We start from the raw sequence: 16,805 nt of genomic DNA, 5'->3' as shown, positions 1-16,805 counted from the left end.
AGTAACATGTAAATCAGGTTACATAAAACAAAAGCTCAATAAGCAATAGCCAGGCCTATAATTCTAGCTACTTAGGAAGCTAAGATCTGAGGATCTCAGTTATAAGCAAGGCCAGATAGGAAAAAACCATGAGGCTTTTTTTTTTTTTAGATTTTTTTTTTTGTTGTCAAGGTGATGTACAGAGAGGTTACAGTCCTATAAGTAAGGTAATAAGTACATTTCTTGTTAAACTTGTTACCCCTTCCTTTGTTTTTCTACCTTCCCTCCCCCCGCCCCCCGACCCTCCCTCCATGATACTCAACTCCAATTACCCACAAAACAAACATCCAGAAGTAGAGGTGTGTTTTGAGTCTTTTTTTTTTGTAACGAATTTACTCTCATTTTTCTTTTTCTAGATCTCCTGATATTTGGGCAGTAGGCCTCCAAGATTGTTCTAATTTTCTGTGTATTTTCTCCTTTTTTGTTGTTGTTGCTGTTGTTGCTTTGAATTCTGGGGCTTGAACTCAGGGCCTGAGCTCTTCAGCTCAAGGCTACTGCTGCTCTACCAGTTAAGCCACAGTGCCACTTTGGATTTTTCTTGTGGTTAGTTGGAGATAAGAGTCTCACAGATTTTCCTGCCCAAGCTGGCTTTGAATCATGATCCTCAGATCTCAGCCTCTTGAGTAGCTAGGATTACAGGCGTGAGCCACTGGCGCCTGGCTTCTCCTGTTTTGTCTTCTGCTCTTTTCCTGCTTTCTAGAGTAATTTTATGTTTTCTTTAAATCTTTTAAGTGAAACTTGTCTCCCTTTTATTACTCCCTACATTTTTTTGTGGTCATTGCTACATTTGGTTCTTATTTTGTAGATGCAATCTGACCCCATGTTTCTGAAGTTGTTGAATAATGTTGAGTTTTAGGTGTGTTTTGTTTCTTTTTCCTCTCTGCCATTTTTACCAGTGAGTACCTCTTTTTCTGTTTGTTTGGGTCTCTCAGGTAGGAGACTTGCCTTAACCCATGATGACAATCTGATAAGACATCTTCCAGAGAGGAGAATCAGTGAGCTGACTGGAACTCAAGTGAAACTTCTCAGTGGGACATTAGTGACTATTAAGAGCTGAACAAAATAAAGATACTAATAGAGGAACTTGCCAGCATATGGGTTTTAGTTTTGTTTTCAGTATAACAATACATTTCCCTTACCCTTTGCCGCCTTTGTGGTCAGGTTATATGTGGCTCAGTCTCTCCAAAAAGAGAAGCCCCCTTAGTTGGTTTGTAGTAAGGCAGAGGAACAGCCACCTGGATGCTTAGGGTCTTTGCTACCTGTACAGATTTTAACTCTTTCCAATCCTGTCTTTTGCCCCGCCTTATGCTCCTACCTACAGAAGTACGTTTAGCCTCCAATTTCTGAGTGTGTTCTTTGAATTATTTTGTGTTGTATAGGCTTCTTACAAGAAGTTTGTTGGCTGACTGATCTTGGCCAGGTTATGTGATTTTTCTTTATACTTTGGTTTTATTGTTTGTGAAGTGGAGATAACTTTCAGCATTATGATGAAGATTAAATGTTAGTACCTAGCAAGGTTCTGGTAGCTGAGATCTGAGGACCCCAGTTTAGCTAGCCAGGGCAAGAAAGTTCTTTAAACTCATCTCTAGTTAAATTCAAAAAAGCCAGAAGTGGAGCTGTAACTGAAGTGGTAAGAGAGTTAGTCTTGAACACAAAAGCGCAGGAATAGCACCCAGGCCCTAAGTTCAAGCCCCCCCCCCAAAAAAAAAAAAAAACAAATAGTAGCTATAAAGCACTTAACACCATGCCACGTATCAGGTACCATAGTAAGTGCTATATCACTGAGCTAATACCCCTAGCTCAGTGTTTGCCGTTTTTATTAGCCATAATTATTCTCAGACTGCTTTTGTCATTTACTTGTCCATCAAATACATAGCTTCCAAACTTTTGAAGATGTCTCATTTTCTGTGTTTTCTAGTTCTATTTATACTTGTGGGTTTTTAGGAAATCTAGGTAAATAAATACATTTTAATCCACCATGTCTAAATTGAAGTTCTTTAACCAGTAGAAATATTTAGGTAACAGCCTTAGAAATATTTTTTACAGTTGGTAAATAAACATCAGGGTTCTATATTTTAAGTACTGTTTTGAAATTATTTTTACTTTTCTACAATTTTTCCAAATAATCACTTTTTACTAATCCTCATGAGATTATTAAAAGCAGACCTAAAAGCATGAAAACTTATGAAAGTTCTAATAGAGTTGAGCATATTTTGAACTTCTAAAGTGATTTATTCATGAATTTGTACAGATTTCAGCTAATAGTACTCGGCCTGCCTGTTGGCACACCAAACTTGGATTCTTTCCTGATCCTAGACCTTTCCCTCTGCCCTTGTCATCATTATTCAGTGATGGAGGAAATGTTGGTTGTGCTGATGTCATTGTTCAAAGAGTATATCCTATACAGGTATGATATTTTTGAAATTTTTTTAATTTTTGAATTTTTTTTCTTTTGGAACAATTAATTTAAATCTTCCCTCTCTGTTATACTTTTTTCTAATACAACGCTTCTGCAGTGGATGGAGAAGACACCATCAGGATTGTATATATTTCGAAATGAAAGAGAAGAAGAAAGGGAAGCAACAAAATTTGCAGAGGCCCAACAAAAGAAACTAGAAGCTTTATTCACTAAAATTCAAACAGAATTTGAAAAGCATGAAGGTAAATGAGTTAGTTAAACATTATACAGATTTTTTTCATATAAAAATGTTTTAGAGCCGGGCGCTGGTGGCTCACGCCTGTAATCCTAGCTACTCAGGAGGCTGAGATCTGAGGATCGCGGTTCAAAGCCAGCCCGGGCAGGAGAGACCGTGAGACTCCTATCTCCAATAAACCACCACAAAACCAGAAGTGGCACTGTAGCTCAAGTGGTAGAGTGCTTGCTTTGAGCTGAAGAGCTGAGGGACAGCGCCCAGGCCCAGAGTTCAAGCCCCACGACTGACAAAAAAAAACAAAACAAAACAAAAAAAAATGTTTTAGAGCTGAGCACCGGTAGCTCACACCTTTAATCCTAGCTACTCAAGAGGCTGAGGTCTGAGGATAGCAGTTCAAAACCAACCTGGGCAGGAAAGTCCATGAGACTCTTAGCTTCAATTAACCACCAGAAAACCGGAAATGGCACTGTGGCTCAAGTGGTAGAGTACTCACCTTGAGCTGAAAAGCTGAGGAACAGCACCCAGGCCCAGAGTTCAGGCCTCACGACCAGACCCAAAAAAAAAAAATGTTTTAGGGTTGGAGGCATGGCTCATGTGGTAGAATGTAAGCAATGAGCAAAACCATCAGATACTAGCCAGGCACTGGTGGCTCACGCCTATAATCCTAAGTATTCAGGGGGCTGAGATCTGAGGATCTCGGTTCAAAGCTATCCCAGGCAGGAAAGTCCGTGAGACCCTTATCTCCAGTTAACCACCAGAAAACCAGAAGTGGTGCTGTAGATCAAGTGGTAGAGCACTCACCTTGAGCTGAAGAGCTCAGGGTCAGTGCCCAGGCCCAGAGTTCAAGTACTATGACCAACAACAATAACAACAACAACAAAAGCATCAGATACTGAGTTCAAGTCCCAATTTCAGGGAATAAAAACAACCAGTGGGGTTGGAGGCATGGCTCAGGTAATAGAATGCCAGCCAGTGAGCAAAAACATCAGATACCTAATTCAGTTTCTTAGTTCAATATCAGGTCCGAGTCTTGAACAAAAAGAAGAAAATTATAGAGACTTCTAATTTAATATTTATTATTAAGCAAATTGTCTTTGAGTAATAGATTCTCTCTTAATTCTACCTTTGAATTTTATTTATAAATATTATTATATATTTCAGAAATAACATTGAACTGATTTTGAATTATCTATCTTCTTTGAAAACACAAAGCTTTCAGATACTAGTAATTGTCTTGGAGAGTAAAAAATAACATGCTTCAGCATTCTTCAGAACCTTAAGCAAAGTCTTTCTTAAGATTCAGGACTCACATATCTAGAGAATCCGTTTTTGATATTAGGAAAAAAGGAGCAATGACGGAGAGAATATCAGGTTACTTTCCCATAAGCCTTTTTTTTTTTCTTTTTATCAGTCCCAGGCTTGAACTCAGAGCCTGGGCACTCTCCCTGAGCTTCTTTTGCTCAAGATTTGCACTCTACCACTTGAGCCACAGTGCTACTTCCAGCTTTTACTGTGTATGTGATACTGAGGAATCAAACCCAGGGCTTCATGCATGCTAAGCAAGCACTCTACCTACCACTAAACCACATCCCCAACTCCACTGTTCTTATCTTATTACATCACTGTACTTCTTTCATTGGATTTAGTTTTCATGTGTTGATATACAAGGAACTAGAACATAATACCCCTGCAGTATCAACTTGCATAATAAAAGTCAGTGCTTTTATGTTTAATTTTGTGTGTCTGCCTGTGCATGCATGCGCTCCATAGTTTGAACTCAGGGCCTCAAGCTTTCACTTGGCTTTATTTTTTTTTCTTTTTTGGTGCCAGTCCTAGAACTTGAATTCAGGGACTGGACATTGTCCCTGAGCTTCTTTTCTCTTTTCTTTTTTTGCCAGTCCTGGGGCTTGAGCTCAGGGCCTGGGCACCGTCCTTGAGCTGCTTTTGTTCAAGGCAAGCACTCTACCACTTGAGCCACAACACCACCACTTCCAGCTTTTTCCGTGTATGTGGTACTGAGGATCGAACCCAGGGCTTCATGCATGCTAGGCAAGCACTCTACCACTAAGCCACATTCCCAGCTCCTGAGCTTCTTTTCTTGCTCAAGGCTAGCACTCTGCCACTTAAGCTACACCTCCCTCCACTCTGGCTTTGCAGTGGTTAGATGGCGAGAGAGTCTCACAGACCTTCCTGTCCAGGCTGGCTTCAAACTACAAGTCTTAGGTCTCAGCCTCCTGAGTTGCTAGAATTATAGGTGTAAGCCACCAGTGCCCAGCTTCACTTGGCTCTCTTGCTCACCACTGGTGCTTTATCACTTGAGCTATGCCTATAGTCTTGCCATTTGACTATTTAATTGGAGATGGAGTCTCATGTTTTTATCTGCTTAAGCAGATAAGCCTCCTATTTCAGCCTCCTGTGTAGCTAGAATTACAGGCAGAGCCACCAGAATCCAACTGTATTTTTATGTTTAAATGACATAAATGTACATCTTTAAATCTTCCTGTTTGTTGAAGATTCCCTTTTTACATTTATAACTTTATAAGCTATGTAAATCTATAGATAGATTAGATTTTTAGTATTTTTTTGGGGGGGGTCGGTCATGGGACTTGAACTCTGGGCTTGGGTGCTGTCCCTGCACTCTTCAGCTCAAGGCAAGCACTCTACCACTTGAGCCACAGTGCCACTGCCAGTTTTCTAGTGGTTTATTGGAGATAAAGAGTCTCATGGACTTTCCTGCCCAGGCTGGCTTTGAACTGCAATCCTCAGATCTCAGCCTCCTATAGTAGCTAGGGTTACAGGCGTGAGCCACTGGTGCCCGGCTTTCGTATTTTAAAGAAACTTATTTTCATGACTAAACAAGAGACCCCTTCATTCAACTAAAATTACTCTAAACTTTGAACAATTACAATAGGTTCAGTTTTTCAAAGAAAATTTTGTAGATTTTATTATTTTTTAATGTTTTAATCTCCCCCTGGGGTCCTTTTGCTTGACTTACCTTTCATTGTTCTTCAGTCTTTGTTTTAACTAATTAGTGGTGTGTGGGGGGGTGTGGGTATGTGGGTGGGTGTGCGCGCGTGCACACAATGTGTGCATGAGTGTGCATGGATGTGCGTGTATGTGTGCACACCTGTTTGGGACTTAAACTCAGGGCCTGGGCATTGTCCTTGAGCTTTTTTGCTCTATCACTTAAGCCACAGCTCCACTTCCAACTTTTTTGGTGGTACATTAATGATAAGAGTCTCATGGGTTGGGCACCAGTGACACTGTAATCCTAGCTACTCAAGAGACTGAAATCTGAGGATCATGGTTCAAAGCCAGCCCAGGCAAGAAAGTCCATGAGACTCTTACTGCCAAATAACCACCAGAAAACCAGAAGTGGCACTGTGGCTCAAGTGGTACAGTGCTCGCCTTGAGCTGAAGAGCTCAGGGACAGTGCCCAGGCCCAGAGTTCAAGCCCCACAACCAACAACAACAAAAGAGTCTCATGGACTTTCCTACCTGCTCTGGCTTTAAACCATGATTCTCAGATCTGTCAACTATGATGCTTTTTGTTTTCCTAGAAAACATGACAAAACCAAGTATGTCATCACATGCACTAACAAGACAGCAAGTTCGTGCTCTTCAGGATGGAGCAGAGCTTTATGAAGCAGTAAGGAATGCACCAGACCCAGATTACCTTCAGGTGAGAGTAAGAGGTAGATGACAGAAAGAAAAAATATACTTAAACGCTTAAAAAGATAAAAACAAAGATCTTATAAGGTCTTAATTTCTTTGTTCTCATCTCTTTGTCAGTTTGTTTTAGGATTTTTCACAGTATGCCTTAAGCATACTAAAATGGGAATCTTTCAGAAGTTGTGAACTATTAGAAATAACATGGGCTTTAGAACCACAGGTTTATTGCTTATTATCTAAGCAAACTGGAAACAAAGTAGCTATAAAAATGAGACTAGAATATCATACTTTAGGATCAAATTAGATAATGTATCTAAAGATTCCACATAAAGAATTAGATAAGCTGGGTGCTGCTGGCCCACTCCTGTAATCCTAGCTACTCAGGAGGCTAAGGTCTAAGGATCATGGTTCAAAGCCAGCCCAGGTAGGAAAATTCATGAGACACTTATCTCCCATTAGCCACCAGAAAACTAGAACTGGCACTGTAGCTCAATTGGTAGAGCTCTCGCCTTGAGCTAAAGAGCTCAGGGACAGCACCCAGGCCCAAAGTTCAAGCCCTACAACCAACAAAAAAAAATAGGTAAGTGTTCCATATAAATGTAATATACCCAGCTGAGAATGTGGCTTAGTGGTAGAGTGCTTGTCCCTGGGTTCCATTCCTTAGTACCACATAAACAGAAAAGGTCAGAAGTGATGCTGACTCATGTGGTAGAGTGCTAGCCTTGAGAAAAAGAAGCTTAGTGACAGTTCCCCAACCTTGAGTTCAAACCCCAGGACTGGAAGAAAAATAAAATAAATGTAATATACCTCTTAAATTTCAACAGTTTGATGTCTAAAACAATATAGGAGGAGGGAAGGAAAGAGAAAAAATTTAAAGTTCAAGGATTTGCTACATAGGAGAGGAATGGTACATGTTAGGGAAACTGATGATTATTTATTGTTCTCATTTACTTGATGATTTAATACATATTATGAATAATTTCAACTTTCTTAAATAGTATACTATAAAATAATTAGTATTCCATCAGTAAGGTGAGCAGTTCTATCTAAATAGAATTCCCTCAGTTCTCCAGTCTTAACAACTTGAACTTGTCCTGTGAGAAGTGAGTCTCGTTTTAAAGCCTGTAAGTATTCTTGCTGGAAAACTCTTAAATTTAAGCTTTATTTGTGGAAGCTCATATAGTTTCATCTACAAAAAATTAACAAAATATTTATCAGATCTCCTTTTTTGGCATTTACCTATATTATAAGAAGGAAATAGGGGACAGAATGAGATTTAGAAGACTGAGTAGCTGAATAAGCAACTTATCTTTTTTTTTGTCAGTCATTGGCTTCAATACAGGGCCTGGGCAGGGGGGAGGCTGGGAAGGGATGTGAAGGGCAAACAAAGGAGGAGGTTACAATGCTTGATAAGAAATGTACTCATTATCTTGCCCATGTAATTGTAACCCCTCTGTACAGTATGTTCACCATTAAAAAAAAAAAAAAAATACAGGGCCTGGGCACTGTCCCAGAGCTGCTGCACTGAAAGTTTGTGCTCTACCACTCTGAGCCACAGCACTACTTCCAGTTTTCTGGTGGTTAATTGGAGATAAGAGTCTCACAGCCTTCTGTCCAGACTTGCTTTGAACTTCAAACCTTAGATCTCAGCCTCCTTAGTTGGTAGGATTACAGGTATGAGCCCTCTGAACCTAGCTAGGATTACAGGTGTGAACCACTGGCTCCAACTAAGCAACTTACCTTTTAAGGCCCCATTCTTACCCATTTCTTAGGGTTTTTTTCCCATCTTCTATCAAGTGAAAACTTAAAAAGTAGGTTATTTCTAAGGCTCTAACACATATGATTGAGATTTTGAGTTAGATAAAATTATCATACTTCTTAGAGGAGAAAAAAGCCATAAATTTCTAAAATAGCCCTGTTAAAAGAACTTATTTGTGGTGGTAATGCTGAATGTGTAGGCCTTCACAAAATACATATTAAAAGAAAAATTCATGTTCAAAGTAAACACTGTCTATGTATTTAAGAAGACATCTATATGGTATAAAAATTGTATCATCTCCCTTCCCTTAGGAATATTCCATGAAGATGTTCAAGTGTATGACAACAGCAGTCTAGTATGTTAAATGTCTAGATTCCATTTCAATTATTATTTTTGTTAAAAGTTTTTATGATCCCTGAGTAGGAGAAAAGGTAGAGCTAAAAGTGCTTGTAGCACATGTCTTTTAAATTATATCTACCCTTCTGACGAGTTATTAAATTATGTTACAGAAGCTAAGAATGAAGGGTTTTGAGTCAACCTTTCCCTGTGTCCTGTGCAGCCATTTATTCCCTGTGCCTCAGTGTCATCAACTGTAGCATGGAAACAACTTACATAGTAATCTGAGAACCTCCACCCAGATCACATGAATGTTGTGAGGATTAAATGAATGAGTACATATACCAAACAGAAATCTTACTTCTCAAATACAGTGTCCATTCATTGTTAGCCATTTATTGTGTAGTTAGTTATGATTATGATTAGAGTATGTCTATATAGAGAGGCTTAAGAAACCCAAATCTGCCTGGGCGCTGGTGGCTTACGCCTGTAAATCCTAGCTACTCAGGAGGCTGAGAGATGAGGATCCCAGTTCGAAGAACGCTTGGGCAGAAAAGTCCCCGTGAGACTCTTATCTCCAATTAACCACTCAAGAACTGGAAAATGTGTCTCAAAGTGGTAGAGCGCTAGCTTTGAGTGAAAGAGCTCAAGGACAATGCCCAGGCCCTGAGTTCAAGCCCCATGACTGACAAAAAATCTTTTTAAAAAATTAAATCTGTTTGATTTTATTCCTATTTAAATCAGTGTAGTTACAGTAGGTGGGACTTTTTGCTTTGTTTACCCTTTATTTTAATGTTTAAATGGTCACAGAGTTACTTCAGTGAAGAGCAGTTAAGAGCCTTGAATAATCACAAACAAATGTTGAATGAGAAAAAACAAGCACAGATCCAGTTGGAATTCCAGAAGGCAATGGAATCTGCTGAAAAGGGGGAAGAACGTTTATCAAGGGATGTTACACCTGTGTGGAAGTTGTGTATTGTAAGCTATGGGAAAAAAGGAAGAGATGCAGGTTAGTATGCAAATTTTTGTTTTTATTGTTTTATCTTTTATCCTTTTGTTTTTATAGTTTCTTAATTTAAAATATGACTTTAATGAAATGATTGCTCATCAGTTAGTCTAAAATTAGTGTGTATCAAAGGCGCAAATCAGCTATCAGTTAACTGACAAAATAATAATCCAATATTTTAATCTTCATTATTTGTCTGTGTTTACTTTTAACCAAATGATTACCAATTCTTCCCATTGTGTCTTCTTCATCTTTCCATAGTTACCTTGAGCATCTGGCGTCCATCGTCAGCCGTACTGTCCCTGTTAACAGAGGGAAACAGATACAGAATCTATCATCTTGCAACATCAAAATCGAAATGTAAATCTGAAAGAGCCAACATACAGTTGGCAGCAACAAAAAGAACTCAGTATCAACAATTACCAGTACCGTCCTTTCATTATAATTTTTCAATTTTGATAAGTTCCTATTTGTTTATAGAATCTTCATATACTGAATGTTTGTTTTGTTTTCTTTAGGCTTCAGATGAAATCTTATTCCAGGTTTACCAGCCAAGAGAGCCCCTTCAGTTCAGCAGACTATTAGATCCAGACTTTCAGCCACCTTGTTATGAAGTGGACCTAATAGGGTTTGTAGTTTCTGTTGTGAAAAAAATAGGTGAGGCACAACATGCTTAATCATAACTTTTTGAAAAACTTGTCTTTTGAGCTTCCTCTTCTTAATAATTAGTTGAAACTAACAACTGGCAATTTTCCTAACTTAGTGATGTGAATAAGACCTCTTTTTAACCTTTATTTTCCCTTTTTTTTTTTCTTTTTTTTCCAGTCCTGGGGCTTGAGACTCAGGGCCTGGGCACTGTCCCTGAGCTTCTTTTTTGCTCAAGTCTAGCATTCTACCACTTGAGCCACAGCTCCACTTCCAGCTTTTTGTGGTACTGATGAATTGAACCCAGGGTTTCATGCATGCTAGGCAAGCACTCTACCACTGAGCCACATTCCCAGCCCTCTATTACTTTTCTTTCATAGTACTAAGATTTGAACTGTTTCATGCTTATTGAACTGATGCTCTGACACTTGAGCCATACCTCTAGCCCTTGTTTTCGTTGGTTATTCTTTTTTATTAGCTTACATTATACAGGGAGGGATTTCATTGTTACTTTTCCACCCATGTTTATAATGTTTTCCAGTCAATCTTTATCACTTTCTCTTTCCTGCTTCCCAAAACAGTTTCAACAGGTTTTATTGTTCTCTTTTCATCTATGCAAATCATCTATTTCATTCTCATATTCATCATATTCATTCTCTTCCATCCTCCTTGTTAGCCCAACTCCCTCCCACTAATACCCACTCCCTACAAAACCTATTTCTCCCAACTTTTTTTTCTGGTTATTTTGAAATTACTTACCTATTTGTTTATTTACTTACACAGCACTTACCTATTTGTTTATTTACTTACACAGCACTTTATGTTCTTGCTTTCACTCTACCACTTGACCCATGCATCCAGTCCAATATTTTGCTGGTTTCTTGGAATGTCATGGGTTTTTCTGCTGTCCTGACTTTGAACCATATCCTCAGATTTTGGGTTCTGGAGTAGCTAGGATTAAAGATGAGAGCCACCAGCACCTGCTAGAATTCTTAACACTGGGTAAATGACTGGAGGATAGCTTAGTGGCCAAACTTTTACCACTTTCAACCACAAGGCCTGGTTCCTCAGCACTGCTCAGATAGAGGAGAACTAGCTGTGGATGCTTGCACTGAATTGGGTTGGTGTTATATGTTAGCTGAGGGGAGTGCTGGACAAGGTTAGTTACCACTTGTGTGCTGTTTCTACCATGGAAGTTTCTTTTCTTTGTGTAGTAGAAACCACTGCTGGTGGCATAATGGTAGGCTTGGCCAGTCAAGATCCCATCTGCTGAATAGGTTCCCCTGTTTGTGGAATTCATGGTGTTTCTCCTAGTGTGCAGCAGCAGCAGGAACAAATACCTGAGTTCTGTCCTTATGGTGGAGACTTTGGGATACACTGGAGGATCTGTACCTGGGTCCATTGTAGATTCTGAGACAGGGATTCCATGCCTTGTTAGAATGAAGAATTGATAAAGCCACCAAGAATTTGTGCACGTTCAGAGTAGCTCACACTATAAGAGTACCTAACATTTTTCTTATTCTTTTGATTTCACAATGATTTAATCCCACATTCTAAAGGTATTATGTTAAAAACTTCTTCCAGAACTATCATGATGGCTCATGACTGTAACCCTAGCTACTCTGTAGGCTGAGGTAGGAGTTTCTGGATTTCAAGACCAGCCTGGGCAACTTAGTGAGATTCCTACCTCAAAATAAAATTCTTCCTAATGGAATGATTCATACAAGATGCATTGAGGTTAGAGAATAACTAAAGTTTTCATGCAATTTAATTCTAGTAGGAACCTCTCCCTGTGTATACTTATTTTCATTCTTTGTGCTATTTTAAATATTTTTCAATAAGCATATATTGTTTTCAAGGTTGGAGAAAGCAAGGTATTTTAAAGAAGACATTTGAGAGATGGATGGTGATACAATCAGATTTTGAATATAATTAAAGGCAGATTCCAAAATTAGGAAACTACATGTGTTTGGTAAAATATATCTAAAAGTAGTAGATTCACTAAATAAATGTATAAAGTGGGAGTTGAGAGGTTTCAGTGTGATAAATCATTATGTGTGAATGACAATGCTTCTGTTCCTACCATTTATTGGGGAAAGGAAACTTTCAGAGTAAGAAATCCTAAAGGATTAGATGCTTACTGCCAAGAACAACAAGAGCTTTCATTAGCCTCAGTGCTGCAGTACTGTTGTGGCTTATCCAATAGCATTTCGCCTCCTTTTTTTTTTTTTCCCCAGTCATGGGTCTTGAACTCTGGGCCTGGGTGCTGTCCCTGAGCTCTGCAGCTCAAGGCTAGCCTTTTTCCCCTTGAGCCACAGCGCCACTTCCAATTTTCTGGTGGTTAATTGGAGATAAGGAATTCACACGGACTTTCCTTCCCGGGCTGGCTTTGAACTGCAACACTCAGATCTCAGCCTTCTGAGTAGCTAGGATTACAGGCATTCGTCACCAGTGTCCAGCTTATCTTTGCCCATTTTTGACATTAGAAATTTCACTTTTTTTTTGGCAGTAATAATGTTTGCACTCACAGCCTTGTTAGGCAAGCTGTCTGTGCTCACAGCCCTTTTTTTTTTTTCCTTTCTTTTTTCTTTCTCTTTTTTTGAAACTGGGTCAGCGCAGGCTGACTTTGAACTCATAATCTCCCTCCCTCAGCCTCCTGAACACTGGGATTATAGGTATGTGCCACCACACCTAGCTATCTTATATCTGAACTAATTCCGGACATTCAGAAAAACTTACAAAAGCAGTTACCAGGTACTCCTCACTCACTATCTGCTGTTACCTTGCTTGTCTGTGGTAATTACTAGAATCAAAGTTGACATTGGCACAGTGCTCGGACCTATGCTGCAGACTTGTTTACATTATTTGAGTTTGAAGGAGTTTGAGCTTTTTAGGTTGACAAGCCTCCTTCACGTTTTGAACACTACTGCTTTTTGGCAACCCTTGAGATCCCAGGTTCGTCATATGTTCCCTGCCCCAATCCTGGAATCAACCAATGCTCTTTGGAACACTGATTGTCTTTAAGAAACGAAATGTAAACTGATTTAAACTTAGTTTTAAGCTGATCTAGAACCACAGTCCATTAACTGGTTGTAAGAGTCAGACCTATATAAACCCCACTCCTCACTTACCAGTGTTGCCTGCTCCTGCCACATACTGTCCCTCCGAGGCTCCTGGTTTAGCCTTCCTCTATTTCTTTGCTCTGTTGTACACGTGCACATCTTTTCTTCTATCTCCTTTCTCACAAAGTTAACGTGTTTTAGCCTTTCTTCCTTCTTCACTTAATACTATATCCTGTAAATCAATTGTTATGCTGATTTAATATATATCCAGGTGCTGGTGGCTCACACCTGCAATCCTAGCTACTCAGAAGGCTGAGATCCAAGGATTGCAGTTCAAAGCCAGCCCAGGCAGAAAAGTCCCCCATGAAACTCCTATCTCCAATTAACTACTCAAAAACCAGAAATAGAACTGTGGCTCAAAGTGGTACAAGGGTAGCCTTGAACGAAATTGCTTAGGGACAGTACCCAGGCCCTGAGTTCAGGCCCCATAACTGACAAAAAATTTAAAAAACTTAAAAAATATATATATATATCCCATACACATGCCATGACTGACAAGAAAACAAAACACCATACATATATAAATATATATCCCATCATATATACCATACACATATATATACAGCATATATATAAAACATTCATGTACATACTATGTGTATATACTATTAATAGAATAATGGCTGCAGCCTACTTCACCCAACCACACTGTCCTGTATGAGCTAATCACTACAGGAAGCACAGACAGTTCATTCCCAGCCATGAACTTTGTTCATGTGTACATTACTATTGGAGATTTGGCTTCAGAGTAGACTGCTGCAAGTGGGATTACTGTGCAGGGAAAGCTAAGTGCATCTGTAGCTTTGCTGGCATTGTGAAATTTTCCTCCAGAAGGATTTCACAAATCTGTATAGTCCAGCATTATATGTGTATATCTGCTATCCTTTGGCCTTGGTGACTGAATGTATTGGCATTGACATGTTAGCATTTAATCAACATGTCATTTTTTTTAATCCTGAGTTTTCTCTAAAATTTGTTTTTTTTTTTGGTTTTTGGTTTTTTGGGTTTTTTTGTCAGTCGTGGGGCCTGAACTCTGGGCCTGGGCGCTGTCTCTCAGCTCTTCAGCTCAAGGGTAGTACTCTACCACTTGAGCCACAGCATCACTTCCAGCTTTTTCTGCTTATATGGTGCTGAGGAATAAAACCCAGGGCCTCATGCATGCAAGGCAAGCACTCTACCACTGAGCCCTTCCTAGCCCAGTTATTTTGTTTTTAACCATTAGCATCCACTAAAATAAGCAGACATATTAGTGGTCCCTTGCACTTTTAAATTAAATTAGGACTTTTTCATTCTAGGTCTTGCTCCTTTGGTCTATTTGTCAGATGAATACCATAATTTATTGGCAATAAAGTTTTGGATAGATCTTAATGAAGATGTTATTAAACCTCATATGTTAATTGCTGCAAGCAATCTCCAGTGGCGACCAGAATCCAAATCAGGAATTCCTACATTGTTTGCTGGAGATCATTCCATGTTTTCTGCAAGTCCAAGAGAAAACCACTTTCAAGAGAGATTCCACAAAATGAAAAATACTGTTGAGGTAAAAATACTTTAACCCTTACTACACAGTGAAGTCAAGTGACTTTTAGGAAAATTAAGTCATTCAGGGTAATATGTAAGGTGAGGTTTTATCATAAGGTAATTTCCCATGAACCTGGATAGGGAAATGGGAGATAACAGCTACTGTGGGGCAAAGAATGGCCTGGAGAGAAAAGTTTGAAGAAGCTATGAAAAGAATACTCAGAGTTACAAAGCATGTAAGCAGAAATAGGAAACCAGAGTCAACTGAGTGGCTTGTCATCACACCAGTTGTCAGGATGATTTGTTAATAATGTATATACTCGAGTTTGCATTTAAAAATTCTGTATTTTGTCTCTTGCACCACTTATACCTCTTTGATTTGAATTAATCCCAAATAGGAGATGTGAAAATTATTTTCCCTAGATCATAATGTATTTTAAGTTTATTCATACATTATATAATAATAGTAGTATTTATTGAATCTTTACCGTGGGTCAGGCATTCTAAGCTTACCTCATATAATTCTTCTCACAGCCCTAAAAAGAAAAGACCCACTTTTCCATTTTGTTGGTGAGAAACAAATTATCTGGCTTGCCCTGGTTGAGCAAAATTGGTAGGACCATGATTCCTATTTAGGCCCTCTAAATACAGAAACCAAACTCTTAATTACTGGACAATGTTGCCTCCTCAGAAACTTTTAGACTTCGTCAGGTGCCAGTGGCTCACGCCTATAATCCTAGCTACTCAGGAGGCTGAGATCTGAGGATTGCAGTTCAAAGCCAGCCTAGGCAGGAAAGTCCATGAGACTCTTGTCTCCAATTAATTACCAGAAAACCAGAAGTGACACTGTGGCTCAAGTGGTAGAGTGATCACCTTGAGCTGAAGAGCTCAGGGACAGTTCCATAACCAACCAACAAAAAAAAACAAACTTAGATATCAAAAAAATTTGTAATATTGAAGAATACACAAAAAGCCTAATTCTATAGTTTAATATTTAAAATGTATGGTATTCAAATTTTTTGTAAATTCCATTTAAAAACCATTTGAATAACTAGCTCTGTAAAGCTTAGGTTATGTTAATATTTTACTCATTATGCACCTAGTGTCAGTAGCTAACACCTAGCATCCTAGCTACTTGGGGTAGCTGAGATCCAGAAGACTGTGATTTGAAGCCATTCCAGAAATAAAAACGCATGAGACTCTCTAAAATAACGAAACCAAAACACTATATGCAGAGCCTGAGGTATGACTCAAGTGGTAGAGCACCAGCTGACTCATCAAGCAAAGCAAATGTAAGGCCTTGGGCCCTGAATTCAAACCCCAATACTAACAAAAACATAAAAACAAAAAATAGGCTCAATATGCATACGTTCTGATGTATCTAATTTCTGAACTGGCAATGAGAGTTACATTTATTATTTGCCCCCTGACAAGGTTCCTGTTCTTTACATCCCAGGTTCTTAAGCTTTTGCAAAATACTCTGATATATGAGCTTAAACCATGTGAAGTTGTCAGTGTTTGGCCAGTTGGGACTCCTCAAACATCAATTTTATGTAAACTACATTATTTCAGTTAATTCTGGAGACAGACATGAGGCAGGCAAGGTAGTTCTTTCATATTACTGCCCTAAGGAGATTGTGAATGTGATAGCTCCCAGCTCTTAGGGAGTAAATAGACCTGGAACACAAACCTCAGCCCTCCAGCTCTAAATTCAATAGCATGATACCTTGCAGAATAAAGTATATACCTAAGCAGAGCTCCTACAAGCTCTTTCCTCCATATTCATTCATTCCTCTCCCTCCACAGCCCTTTGCCCTGACAAGTAATTTCCCCTAAATCACTAGTGTTGATTTTGCATTTTTGCAATATGCAAATGTAGTTACATAGTTGCATTATTTAATCCAGTTTGACAGTTCTTATTAAATTGAGATGTCTCATTCTTTTGTTCTAATCAGAATATTTTATTTATGGTCTTAAATACTGACATTTTCCTGAAAATATTTTGTATTTATTATATGAATTTACAGCTTACAGAATAACTTTTCTATTTT

At 38.9% G+C, this 16,805-nt stretch overlaps 1 protein-coding gene across 2 annotated transcripts in view; it reads left to right on the top strand.

The window, feature by feature from the left end:
- Window positions 1–16,805, top strand: part of Brca2 (BRCA2 DNA repair associated) — a 63,881-nt gene that overhangs the window by 44,221 nt on the left and 2,855 nt on the right. For both annotated transcript variants that reach the window (XM_070003002.1, XM_070003001.1), the window contains exons 19-25: window positions 2,291–2,446; window positions 2,556–2,700; window positions 6,254–6,375; window positions 9,271–9,469; window positions 9,728–9,891; window positions 9,985–10,123; window positions 14,529–14,773. In XM_070003002.1, coding sequence (XP_069859103.1) covers window positions 2,291–2,446; window positions 2,556–2,700; window positions 6,254–6,375; window positions 9,271–9,469; window positions 9,728–9,891; window positions 9,985–10,123; window positions 14,529–14,773 — 1,170 coding nt within the window. The remainder of the gene's footprint in view (window positions 1–2,290; window positions 2,447–2,555; window positions 2,701–6,253; window positions 6,376–9,270; window positions 9,470–9,727; window positions 9,892–9,984; window positions 10,124–14,528; window positions 14,774–16,805) is intronic.

Source organism: Dipodomys merriami, unplaced genomic scaffold (assembly GCF_024711535.1).
Source record: "Dipodomys merriami isolate MVZ:Mamm:240054 unplaced genomic scaffold, mDipMer1.0.p SCAF_6, whole genome shotgun sequence".
Lineage (NCBI taxonomy): Eukaryota > Metazoa > Chordata > Mammalia > Rodentia > Heteromyidae > Dipodomys > Dipodomys merriami.
Note: the sequence above shows the minus strand (reverse complement) of the source record. Positions and strands in the feature narration are given on the sequence as shown.